The 13,869-nt window shown below is 41.4% G+C and overlaps 1 protein-coding gene across 3 annotated transcripts in view; it reads left to right on the top strand.

Annotated features, from left to right (window-relative positions):
- The first annotated feature begins 1,437 nt into the window (after positions 1 to 1,437).
- The window catches only part of arhgef6 (Rac/Cdc42 guanine nucleotide exchange factor (GEF) 6), a 38,254-nt gene continuing 25,822 nt past the window's right edge, over positions 1,438 to 13,869 (top strand). Inside the window, exons 1-4 of one of the 3 annotated variants that reach the window (XM_061247691.1) lie at positions 1,438 to 1,714; positions 3,394 to 3,477; positions 7,811 to 7,895; positions 13,380 to 13,495. In XM_061247691.1, coding sequence (XP_061103675.1) covers positions 1,550 to 1,714; positions 3,394 to 3,477; positions 7,811 to 7,895; positions 13,380 to 13,495 — 450 coding nt within the window. In that variant the 5' untranslated portion in view covers positions 1,438 to 1,549. Of the gene's footprint in view, positions 1,715 to 3,248; positions 3,286 to 3,393; positions 3,478 to 7,810; positions 7,896 to 13,379; positions 13,496 to 13,869 lie in introns of those variants that run through there. The other 2 variants (XM_061247690.1, XM_061247692.1) reach the window with 2 other exon arrangements.

The raw sequence follows: 13,869 nt of genomic DNA, 5'->3' as shown, positions 1-13,869 counted from the left end.
TTAAGCAATAAATACCATCAGTTCTCGTGAAGGAACAACCCCAATTCACATGTATTTCAACCCTTTCAAACCAGACAAAAACACGAATTGTTCAAGTGAATACATATACCACCTCCGTGCATTTTTCTGAATTGTTCATACTGTACTGTGAAAAAAACAATTATGCGAATGTTGAGAAGTAAAAACGAATTGGTGCACACACATTACTGAGAAGATTGTACAGATGGAGAAGAAATTCTGAGGAAGTACAAACTGATGAAATGGCGAATTGGATCCTGAACATTGTTTCACCTCAAGAAACAGGATAAAGGTTTGGGTTTTACAGATATTAATTGCATGAATTCTATAAATGCCTTAAATGTTTGTTTTCTTTTTGCAGGATAATTGTTCTGTGACTCTGCCAGATTAGACTGAATTCAAGTTGAAACTCGGAAAACCAGGCCTAAGCAAGGGGTCTGAAAGGTACGATTGTATGCAAATATCTTCACCTGACTGGTTTGGAAATGTTTTTGTTTGGCTATTAGTGTCATGCTTCACATAATTTGAAAGCATATGTAACCATGGGTAACAAACTCTCTTGTGTGTTTTGTTAGGTCCTGCTGCAGTAGGGCTGTGAAGGAAAAGCGCTGCAGGATCGGGTTGCATTTCACAGTTCTAAAATGACCTTGTGGAAAATGGGGGACCTCCATATATGTTCAAAGATTTCACTGCTATGGTTTCAATAAAGTTTGTTGAAAATGTGCCTTGTCTTCAGACCAACAATTAATATAATAATGGCTTGTCTTTCTAATCGCTGTTGTGCAGATTGGTGTATTGCAAATGTCATCTACAGTAGATATCTACGGAAATAACAATGTGTCATGATGAAAATTAATACATGACCGTTTATCTCTGGGCCGAACATTGACACATTGTTCCCTCTCAATGAAGGGTCGTTTCAATCCGTTTGAAGCATTTTTTTTTTTTTTTACAATACAAAAAATAAATAAATTAAAAATTCATAACCATGTCTATTAACGCAATGTATTTCAGCCAGTCGTTGCACAATGAGGCACATTACGTGGCATGCCTGCGAAGTTGGAAACGTGCATATTGATGTTTATGGAAAAATCTAAGGCCAGAAGTTGTCTTATGGATCATTTCTGTAAAGTGGGTAGTGAAAATTGATTCCTGCCGAAACATAACGGCTTGAAGCAGTCTGCAAGTTTAGTCAGACATCGAATCGAGTTCAAGTTATACCATTCCAAATGTGTACAGCAAGAAACAAAGTGATTCCTATTCCAAAGGAAATGAAAAGCGACGTGGGTAATTACAGGAAAACATTCTGATAAACAAGAAGTTTTCCCCTCTGGGGACCTGAGGTAGCCTAGTCTGGGAGACGCCTGTGGGCTAAATTCTTGAGAGGGAACCTAGGTCTACTAAAACATATATACTGTTTAAAAAAAAAAAAAAACACGAAGTGTCGATATCACGGATGTGGGTAACATCTTGACGCAACTCCTTTGACTTGCTCCTTTGTGTTGTACTGGAAGTGGGGCCTGCGGCAGCGATGAACCCAGAGGAGCAGACGGTAACGTGGCTTATATCTTTAGGAGTGCTTAATTCACCGAAAAAGAACATCGCAGATCCAGAGGAATTTCTGAAAACGTCTCTGAAAGATGGGGTTGTCCTCTGCAAACTCATGGACCGACTTCTGCCAGGGTCAGTCCAGAAGGTAATGTATCCGGTCAGCCCCTTTTAAAATGCTAAGTTCCAAAAACATGAAACTAACTTACGTGATTAATATGTGGTGTATAAATTCTGTCAATTGTCTAATGTTAATAAGTCTTCCAGGTGTGTATTAGGCAAATCTACGGAATGCAAATTGAAATTGCGCCAGAAGCTACACAGCTAGCAAGCTAGTTAGAGTGTAGACATGGGGTTCATGAAAATAATACGGAATCTGTCAACGTAAAATCCTATGTTTTGCTGGATAATTTATGTTTCTATAACGCTCTGTACATTTTAAACGTTAAGAGTTAGCACTAGGTTTGCATATCGAAAATTGGCTGCACAACTGAACTCTATAAACTTCCTGGATGTAATGTTAGCTAGCTAGCTAGATAGCCATTGCCAATCAGGTTCCGCATTCTTTAAGAGCACCCGCCAAGTTTCACTTCATTTCAGTTATCATGGTTAATTATGCTTCACATGTGCATTACAAAAGTAAAATGTCGTTTATAGATTTGTCCTGCACAAAACGTTTAATTTTATGACGATTAAATATAATGGAATTTTATTTTTCTGTTTGCATGCACCATATGTGCTCTATCGATTTTTTTTATATATATGGCAGCCTAACAAGATGCAGAAGTCCAGTCTAATCATTCAAACACGTTACTTCGTCTAGTTACAATATATAGCGATCAGTATCAGCCTTAATTTTTGCGGTCATAATTCAGGATTCTCATTTTTACGTTTTCAAAACGCTTTGATATAAAGTAGCCGAATGCATATTGCTCTTGTAAGTTACAGCTAAACTCAAACAGTAACTAGGATTTCCCTCGTTTTCTTTGCTCAGTATATTCAGTTACCATGAAATTCAGATATAGGTCAGGGCCAGGACTTATTTTGAAAAAAGCCTAGTACTGTATGTCGAATTACGTCGAAAAAATAATGGAACGTTAACTTAATTCGCCAACGTTAGCTCCAAAAAAAAACGTAAATTTTCAGATATTTCATATAAATTAAGCCAAAAATACACTTTCTCCCCAATGAAATATAAACATCGCTATGACGAATACCCCATTTGCAAAATGAGTGATCCATCCAGATGATCGTCTTCGCAAAACTAATAAATTGTTTAAGACCCCTCACTTATACCACTGAGCCTCGAAGAACTAGAAGAGCTTTTTCAGTTGGGTAGCTATCTCCTAGCCCATGCTCTAATGTTACAACCATTCAAATGTGTTGACTTTCCCCCCATGGTGTCAACGTATGTAACGTTAAGTCGAAGTTAAATAGCTAATGTCTAAATGTAAATACAAAAACTGTCATTCACAAGGTGATCGTCACTTCCTACCCACGGCAATCTTGCTTCCTGGTGGAGCAGTTCGTCTGCGCATATGTGCTGTGTATGTATAAGGAGGGCGACGGAGGAGAATGTGGACTCAGGTAGCAAGCTAAGTAGCTGGCTACTTATGGACCTAGCAAAACTGGACTAAAAGAAAACCACAAAAAATAGACTTCTAACTGACAAGTTACAGATTGCTTTGCCAGTTCACCATTCTCTTCTTGGTTGACGGGGTAAACAGACAAATTAGCTAGCTAGCAGTAACTTTCCACATTTAGAAAAACGCTCAACTTACCTTGCGAGCTTGCTAGCTAGCTGTATTTCTTTTCTGTTGTTCTCAGTACTGCCAGGAGCCCAGGGGCGAAGCGGATTGTCTTGCCAACATACGAGAGTTTTTAAAAGGATGCACATCCCTTAAAATAGAGGTGAGACCCCGATGTTGTTCACGACCGCTAGCTTGCTGTACTTTGTTAGACAATGTTTATTTATGCTTTGTCCATCTTCAGTTCGCCACCTTTGGTTCTATGGTGTTATTTTGTTGTTAATCGAGTGTGTGAAGTGTGAAGCCTATAACCTAATGACTAATGTACCCACTATTTTACTCAAATGTATGTTGTGTATTTAAATCTAGGATAATCTCATATGATATTTTATAGCGCTATACTACTTGGTGCAACGTTTTCCCTTCACAAGTTGCATAGCTGCCCAAGTTACTTAGGACAGCTGTCTTGACGTTTCTATGCGCAGTATTAGTTAGGCTAGTTGATTGGTAAGTTTACAATAAAGATGACTTGCCAATCGGAGAAGAAGGTTTCTCAACGTGCAAATAAAAAGGGCTGTAGACTGGTGCGTTTAGTATTTAATATGAATGTCTTCATATTAAAGCCACCGAGGTTATGGCAGAATTCCCAGAAGAACATGCTGCTTCTAAACCATAGATTTACCCTTCTTTTGAAGAGTAGGTTTTTTGGAGTGTTCATTCTTTCAGTTGTTATGGTTACGGCTGCATTACATTAGTTAAAATTCTAATCACACATGACCTTGAACCTTAGGGTTAACATGAAAAGTAGTGTGTTAATAAATTAAGCAGTTCTAACCATCCTACTCTTTGACCAATCATTTTTCTGACATACGTTTTATAAACAAACATCCTCTTATCATAATTGAGGTTCAGTAATTGGTTTGACATTTATGTTGTAATTGGAGATGTAGCCTATATAAAAAATATGGATGACGCAACATGCCACCAATCTCCAATTTGCATTATGGACAGCAGTCTTCTCCAAATTAAATTAATCATCAATTAGTATCCACAAAACTATGTCCTACATGCAAAATAGATTAAAACACTCATGTAGCCTTGTTTACATTAATAAACTGCAAAAAGATTGCATGTCATCTTTCTCCTAAAACAGAATAGCAAAAGCTCTGTTTGTATGATGCCCCTCGTGGCAATAGCCTGTGGAAACTTGGGGCAGTTATTCTGGCTTTGGTGTTTGGTTGTCTTTTCAGGTACTGCAAGCATATAGCCTATGCATGCTTGAAAAACCTTTCTCAATTTTTAATTTGTGTATCCACGTCTGAGCATTCATTTTGTGATAACGTTAAGGCACAATATTGTTAGACACTGGTCTCTTCCAAGCTAGCTGCTGGAGTGTGAAAGCGCTGTTCTCCACTGCAGTGACTGCACCAGCTGCATGTGAAAGCGATGTTCTCCACTGCAATGACTGCACCAGTTGCACGTGAAAGCGCTGTTCTCCACTGCAATGACTGCACCAGTTGCACGTGAAAGCGCTGTTCTCCACTGCAGTGACTGCACCAGTTGCACGTGAAAGCGCTGTTCTCCACTGCAATGACTGCACCAGTTGCACGTGAAAGCGCTGTTCTCCACGGCAGTGACTGCACCAGTTGCATGTGAAAGCGCTGTTCTCCACTGCAGTGACTGCACCAGCTGCACGTGAAAGCGCTGTTCTCCACTGCAGTGACTGCACCAGTTGCACGTGAAAGTGCTGCTCTCCAGTGCAGTGACTGCGTCTGTCTGCACCAGCTGCACGTGGAAGCGCTGTTCTCCACTGCAGTGACTGCGCCTCTGCTGGTTGCCTGCAGGGTGTAAAGAATAGTGGGCTGGCAGTACACTTCTGAGGGTCTGCGTGCTAGTCTGTACGCCCCCACACGCGTGCACACTGAGTTTAATACTAGTGGACATCACCTGAGGCGCTTATTTTTTAGTTTAGGAAAGGGACGGAAGGAGCTTTTTTCAAGGCTGTAATCTACCTTCCTAAAATTTTATGTCAATGGGGATCTCTGGTCTTGTGGCCAGCGTTTAAACATTTTTGATTTCAACATCTTTTTTTTTTTTTTTTTTTTTTTTTTTTTTTTTTCACTCAAACTGCTTTTTTTTTTCATTTTGGTTTGTGTGTATGTGCATGTGTACAAATGTACTTGTTGCATGTATGCATGTAATCAAGAGTTAATCAGAGAGCTCTGTTCCATATTGAATATTTATGAAGGAAGAAATGCCGTCGGTTAGTCTCACGAAACGGCAAGTGACAAACACCAGGAATTTGCTTACACTCTTCGGCGCCTCCCTGCCAGGGCTTACATATAATCAGGTTTCTAGACACGGGGGCAACTTAACGACTTAAAGTTAAACAAAAACGAGTTTGAATGGTATCTTTAGGATGCCGTTCCCTGTAAGTCTTGTGGCTTCAAGTGTAAGTGGCTTTGTGGAGACACTACTGATCGCTGCACCAAAGAGAAAAGGAACGCTGTACTTGGATCATTACAATATTCAATTTTCGAAAGGGCTCAGACAAGGCGGTTAGCACTTTTTAATTTGGCCCTATTTTTAACTGCTAAAAGGTTCACATTGGTCTTAGATGTCACATGATTGGACAATGGACTCTCTCAGCTTTCACTTCTGCAGAGAAGTACTGAAAGAGGAAGCAACATATACAACCACAGGCCTCTCTTTTCAACGTGTATATCTTATCCTATGGATGTTGCCTTTTGTATTAGTTTATTAATGAATTGATGTGATGATTAAGTGTGCTTTTTAGGGTCTTGTTCACGGCCTTCTGTGGTTTTTGGAAAGCCAGTTGGCCAGGGGGTTGATAATTAATAATGGGAATGGTATTAATGGACATAAAATGTTGCAAATGGAAATGAATTCAAACATACTTTGGTCATTGATTACATTACATTACATTATTGGCATTTGGCAGACGCTTGTATCCAGAGTGACGTACAGTTGATTAGACTAAGCAGGAGACAATCCTCCCCTGAAGCAATGCAGGGTTAAGGGATGGATGTTATTGTGGCTACACTGGGGATCGTCATGTACCTTAACCACTAACATAATATGACAAGCTTGAGGGAGTGACTGAAAGATTCCTTCGTGACTATAAAAATGGAGAAGGGTGGTTGATAGGTTTAAAGTAATTTTAAAAATGTTCCACCTGTTATGGATACAGTGACAACCCAAAGCTTTATTAATGAATAATTGATTGAACAAGAAGTTCATGCAGTAAAGATACCGTAGAGCACACAAATGAAAGAAAATCGTGTATAAGTTTTTCTTAAAAAGTTTATATCCAAAAAAGTTGCTGCCAGCTAGGGGCTTGATGTCAATGACTGAAGCAAATGTTTCATTAGTATGTTAGCCTGCTTACGGTACTGCTCTATTTTCTTCCTTTAGAGCTACTCATACATGTGGTTGCTGGCTCCAAAGTCTCCCTTTTAAAGGGGCACTCCATTCTTCTCATTTCCCAGTTGTGTGGTTTCAGCAATCACTCATTTGATTTGAAAATAAAAGCATTCTATTTAGTACAAACACATTAATGCAGGTCAGTGGCCATAAAAAAAACACAACTCTGGATACAAAGAAGTCAACACCCCTTCAGAAAGGGAAACTCCCATTATAATCCTGCTTTGCTCCATTGTGTTTACAAACACTGAAATTGGCAAACTAGTAAGCCATTTTGGAGCATGAAACGGAGAGAGATAATTTATTGTTCTCTGGATGTTGTCCAGCAGAGGTTCTCTCTCAGTTTAAATATACTATCCACAAATATAGACTCCACAATTTTAGATTTGTAATCAAACTATTTGCCTGTGTTTAAAGTGCCGAATTTCACCTTTCATTAAACAGTTTGGTTTCAACATGTAGAAATGTCTACTTTGTATACAAGGTCCCCCCATTTCAGAGCGGATATTTAATATAATATTTGGACAAATTGTTGATGTGTTTCTCATTTGTCCCGTATGTTCAGTTGCTTCCTTAGTGCACGTTTTAGAGCGCTTTCAGTATCTAATCTTGATGCCTAGGCTTTTGATTTCCTTTTGGAGTCTGTTTTTGGCATTTGTCAACATGAGGACCAGAGCCAATGAATGTCAAGGAAGAAACTGTGGAATCAGAAAAAATGATCAGAGACACAGTTCAATCAGTAGCCTTACCAAAATAAACAGTTGGAGTCATTAAGAAGGAAAAAATATTAATATCCCTTAAAGTGGAGCCATTTAAGGGATATGCATAAGTTAATTTCCATGCCATATTTAATTTACTTATGTCCCAAAATGTTACCATGTTTATGACCTGATAATTTCTAAAGAGTCCTTTATTTGCTTGTTTGTGTGTGATCAGTGACGAGTGAGTTCCCCGGGTGATGTCACATGATGTTAGCCTTGCCGTTTTCCCTGTGGCTGTGTGTTGAGTATAATTTCTGTTTGGGTTTTGAAGTAGCTTTATCTCATTTCCAGGGCTTTGAAGCAGAGGATTTGTACACGGGTGAAAACTTTGGCCAAATCCTGAATACTCTGCTTTCAGTAAACTTTGCCACTCAAGGTAAGACACCGGCTTGGTACACGTTCCTCTTATACAAGAGGTTATATCTTAATCTTTTATAAAGTTCATGAACAAATGGGGCTATAAGTGCTGTTTTAACAGTACTAAGCCTACTGTAAACCTGTCTCGTATTCTTTTTTATGCAGTTAAGCTGTATACTGTTTGTTATAGCATTGTAAAGGGCAAACTACTTTAGACATTAAATGCAAATTGACATAAATAGGATTTCCTTTGTAAATATAGGCTCAAACAGGGCTGCGTTTCCCTGAGGTTCTTATATGTCCGTCCGTGTGGCAGAGCTTGTTCTGTTTTTTGACGGACGCGACAGTTGCACCCACTTTGGTTTACGACCCCAGCCCATAGCTTTATCGGTCCTGTGTTTTACTGCGTCTGTGTTCATCCCGTCTGCAAAAACGGCAGTGCTGGTTAGCAGCTGCTTTTAGACCACGGACCTGCAGAAGTACCTTATGATTTACTGAGCCCTGGTCAGTGTGAGGCGATGATTTGGTTGTCGCCTGATGCATGCTGGGTATGTACTTGGCCCTGGAAGGCTGCTGGGAGGTCATGCTTAGACGCGAAACGGCGAGCACCTCACCCCGGCCTCTCCCCGCGGAGACGAGCGTCTGGCGGGCGGACTTCGCAAAACCCCTCGCTACGCCGCCAGGCTGCCAGGCGACGCTTTTCAGGACGGGCTTCCAGAGGCACCCTCGTCGTATTTGGAAAGGAATGCGGGAAGCACGAGGGGCAGATAGCCCCACCCGCGGTCTCACGGCGTGTCGTCACGGCGACCGCCACCGCGTGTTCCGCCACCGCTTCTGGGCCTCCGTCCCAGACCCCCACGCCACGGCCTCGCCCCTTCTGCCCGGACTGCGGGGCCAGCAGAGCAAGCTGTCGCTCCCTCGCAATGCAGGCAGAGAGTGTGCGATGGAGGAGAGGCCTGCTCTCACCTCCGGAGAGGATATTTGTTCCCCTGCGGGGTGCTGGTGTGCCCATGCCTGCCCCCGGGCCTCTGTGCCCGGCCGATAAGGCAGGGATGAGCGCTCCCTGTCCAATCCACAACCGTCTGCAATCTGCCGTCTCCCCCTTTCTCATTAATGGGGTGCCCGCCTAATCCTGCTATCCAGATGGTCCTTATCAAAACGTGCATGAAGGTTTAAGGGAAGGTGTAACACCATTATCCCATTTCTGTGCAAACCGATTAGCTTGCAGCTACAGCTTAGGTTTGTAGTTTGGTCTCGGGCCACCTTTTCTGTAATTCTTACAGTATATTTTGGAAATAAATAATAATGGCCTTAACCCTTGAAGGGGTGAGATCACATATGTGATTAAAATGTTCAGTTAAGAAAAACGATCTCTGGTGGTAATTGAAAACACATTTTGAAGAAAAAAAAAAAAAAAAAAACTAGCAAAAATTTCCAAAACCTACTCTTAAAAGACTAATTGGGCCTTTCCTATGTATCTGTTGGATTCCAAGATGGAGGTGTCTTCCACACATTCTCCCCATGGTGGCCTCTTAGCTCCTGTTGTTTTGGATCGGGAAGGATGATTTTTGGGGCCTGTGGGGGCAGTTAAATGAGTGTGGGGCAGGGGTGCACAACTTCAGTCCTCGAGGGCCGGTCTGCGTACTGGTTTTTTGTTCCAACAAATTGCCTTGTTTTTAATTTGCTGACAGCAAAAATTACCCTGGTTCAAGCCTGTACTTGACTACAGTGAAATCTTTAGGATACACTTGCAGTCTGCAGCTGTAGCCAGTACTCCTACACGGTCCAATAAGATATTATTGAGTCAATTAAATAATTAATACCAGTATTTGACACAAAATCCTGAAATGAAGGGGAAATTCAGCTGCTTTCTGGTGGTATCGGGGTCCCCCCTCCCCCTATGTTGCCACAGTCCGCAGAAACAGTGGTAAAGACCGACAGGGGAACCCAGCGCTGTAGAAGTTTCAGAAAGGTTGGATGCATACACGCTAGGGCTACCAAGAATGGTCGGTTTAGGCTCTCTCTGAGGCTCAGTATCTGCAGGTTAGCACCTGCAAGGCAGGTGTTTCCTCAGCCCTTCCCAGAGGCCTGAGGGGGAACCTGATGTCCTCGTGCAGTTTTCAGGCAGCGAGCCAATGTCGGAGAGGAATGAGTCACATAATTGAATCTTCACTTCACATACCTTTTCTCCATTTGATGCGACTTCTTTATGTTTCTGTGCTTCAATCTTGCCAGTTTAAGTTGCATACCTGCACTTGACACATAAAGCAAAGGTTGACTTTGGTCCATATGTTGTGACACTTTACAGACAGTTGGGTAGTGGTTGTATTACGTTATTGATTGGATTGGCATTGTGACAATTAGGCCTTGAAGAGGTTGTTTATAGTTCTTTTCAGTAGTCGTCGGTTGGAATGTGGTCCTGTCTGTTTTTCTCAGCCTTTTGTTGCGTGCAGAGAAGTCAAACCTGGACTGCCAGTCTCGCCACAGGAGTAGGGCTGCGCAACAGATTGCTGGTTGCTGGCGTGCCCACAAAGCTCAGCTACAGAACCACCACGCCTGTGGAGCTGGACAGACACCAAGATGAGCCGGTGTGAGAATGGCTGTGATTGTGAGGAGAGGGCCACCTCACTGAATGAGGAAATCTTTGGCAGCGAGATTCAGAGGGAGCTGCATAGCGAAATTAAACGTTCACTACAGTAAAAGAACATTAAAGTTACCTTCTCATGTTTTATAGGACCAGTGTTTTAGTGCATTTCCTGACACATTGACAGATGCATTTGTTCATTCACCGTGCTAGAAGCAGCCTAAGGTAGTCAGGGGTTCCCTGTTCCCTGTCCCCTGCCCAATTATTGAGACTGATTCCTTTGCAACCAAGTTCTCGGGTTTGTTTCAGTTTTGTGAGTTTGTGTATACTGAATGGATTGGAGTAAAATGATAGATTTGCTTAAGTCATCTCTTAGCTTAGCTGCCCCATGTTTTTCCTTTCCAACTTGAGGGAGAAGCTCGGGTGTTCTGTTTTATAGAAATTGGAAGTTATATGCACCAATTGCAGTTTCTCAGACAATGAAAACAAACTTTTATAAACTTCTATTGAAAGTAGAGGTGGGCTGCCCAGGAATTGTGAGCAAATGGGCTCTTTGGCTGCAATTTTCTAAAGAATAGTTGGGTGGTGGGTTTTATTTAATTTAAAAAAAAATTTGTGCCTGCTTCTCAAATGTATACCAGTGGTCATTACTCCATGGTTACATTCGGGGTGTCATATCAGAAAGATTTGAGAGCCATTTTCTCTTGGAATTGTCCACCTTTTGAGATTTAGGGACTGTGCTGCCAGAACTGATATCATGTTGATATCACTGATGTCATGTTCATGAAACCAGCTTGAGGTGATGCAAGCTTTGTCACACGGTGTGTTATCCTGCTTGAAGTATTTGACTGGCCATAAAGGGATGCACATGATCAGCAACATTGCTTGGGTATGATGGCATTTGAATGAGGCTCATTTTTTTAAAAGGCAGAATTTGTGCCAAGAAAACATTCCCCCACCAGCCTGAACCATTGGCACAAGGTAGGATTGATCCGTGGGTTCATGTTGTTTATGCCAAGTTCTGACCTTACCATCTGCATGTTTTTCCCAATCTTCAGTTGCCCACTTTTGGTGATCGCATGCCCACTGTTGTAGTTGCATCTTCCTATTCTTAGTTGACAGCAGTGGAACTTGGTGTGGTCCTCTGCTGCTGTAGCCCATCTGCTTCAGGGTTCAATGTGTTGTTCATTCAGAGGCCCTTCTGCACACCACTGTTGTAAACAGTAGCTGAGCATTTTCTGTTGGCTTGAAGGAGTCTGCCCATTCTCCTCTGACCTCTCTTTAAGCCACAGAACAACCTTATACTGGATGTTTTGTTTGTTGCACTATTCAATAAACTCTAGGGCATTACTACTAGACTGTGATGCCAATCCCAGGTAGGCAACCTTTTCTGAGATGTTGGAATCACCATGTCGCCTATAGCACGAACAATCACACCATGGTAAAAGTCGCTTGGATCGCGTGTCATGCCCAATGTTTGGTCGAACAGCAGCTAAACCTCTTGACCATATCTGGAGGTTTTATGTATTGAGTTCCAGATGCGTGATTTGCTGTTTGGAGGAACAGGCTATTTGCATTCATACGCACATATACCTAGTATCGTATTTTTGATCGAAGACTATGATTAGTTAATTAGTTGAATTTGGTATTGTAGTGCTGGGCAAGAACAATAAAACCCATTCATAGATAGTTTTTTTTAATTCATATTGTTACATTTTGGTCAATAGTTATCAACAAAAAAAAATAATTTTGCATTTTGCAGCCATCCCACCAGGCCTAGTGACAGGAGCACCGTGCTGAAGGGTTGTCATAATATGTGGACATTATTGCACATGTGGAAAGGTGCTTAGCACTTTGCACTAAGAGCGGATGCTGTTTTTCAAAGGGAGGAAGCTCTCTGCTTCCCCATTCACTTGCATTCTTATAGTTTAGCTCTACAGTTCTGCTAAATATAGGTTCATGTAATATACTTTTTTCTAGTGACAGCCTATGTTAAATGAGGACTTGTGGCCGCTTGCATATGGTATTCCTCACTTGAGAAAAGATTTGCAAGTGGGAGAAATCCAAGTTGAACTGCGATGTGTTCATTCATGGTCTTTTAATATCCTGAGTAAAACTGAGCACGCATACGAAACACACCACTCATCCATGTAACCACCCAATTGAGATTAAACAATGTAAATTGAGGAAATGTTCAATGGTGCTTATTCCACCGTGTCTTACTGTACTGTACTGTAAGCCAAAGGCCTGTCTATAGAAAATGGGCTTCCAGAGCACATTAGCTCTTCATAGCATGCTTGAGACCCAGTGACATTTGAATGGGGTTCTGTTCAATGAGTGGGAGTTTGGAGTACTGAAGACATGGGGCATGTTGAAGTTGGGACATTATTCTGAAGTGACACTGCTGTCAGGGAAAGTCTGTATCTAAGCTGAACTGTGTGTCTCTGGAGAATGGTGTGAAAACCCCTGTCTGAAAACAAGACTGGTGATATGGAAAACATCTGGTAACACTTCATGTTAAGGCTACATGAATTTGCATTAACAGTGTACCTTTTAACCAACTACAGTACCGAGAATTTAATCTGTTCAGCTTTGTTTATGTGTTTGTACATGTTAACAATGACATTACTTAATGCCAATTCATATTGGAATGAAAAAACAGTTAATGTGTTTGTTAGTGCTTAACTAATTATACATTTACCCTATGGTTTGCTAATGTATACTTATTCCCGTAACTAATACAGTATTTTCATTAGTTCATATATTTTCCATGGTTAATTAATGTATTTTTACATAATTAGTTCATCATTAGCAGCTACATGAGTTAATGCCAATTCATGAACCTTATTGACCAAACGGTTTTTCCCTCCGAGTACGAGTAGACTGCAGTAATGGTCGCGGTTGTGTTCCTCTCTGCAGATCGTGTTATTGAGAGGTCATGTTCGCAGTCCAGCAGCTCCTCCCCTAACCAGTCCTCCTCTTCGCACGCGCTGTCCAAGTCGAACAAGTCGCTGCGCAGACAGTCCAAGCCTGCGGTAAGAAGGCCAGCCCCTGAGAGAGTCTCCCTTGCATCATTTGCGAGGGAGAAAAACAGACCTTTAGGCACTTACGAAATCCAATCGCTCCACGTTGTGCAATGGTATGTTTGTAATAGAAGCATGCAAATATGTGAGTGTCTTGTAGCTACACGCTGTGAAATAGACAGCCTGTTCCTAAGGTGTTCTGTCTTATAAAAACTGGCATAATGTTATATGGAATGTCCAGCACCATAGAGGTATTTTGATGTTTTCTCATATCTAATGTAAAGACCCTGTGCGGTCGCTTTTTTTTTTTTTCTTGCATGCCCAGCGCATGGTCTAGAGGTACACTTACTTTTTAGAATGCATAATAAATGGGAAATAATAAAATG

The sequence above is a fragment of the Conger conger genome, chromosome 7 (assembly GCF_963514075.1).
Source record: "Conger conger chromosome 7, fConCon1.1, whole genome shotgun sequence".
In the NCBI taxonomy this organism is placed as follows: Eukaryota; Metazoa; Chordata; class Actinopteri; order Anguilliformes; family Congridae; genus Conger; species Conger conger.
Note: the sequence above shows the minus strand (reverse complement) of the source record. Positions and strands in the feature narration are given on the sequence as shown.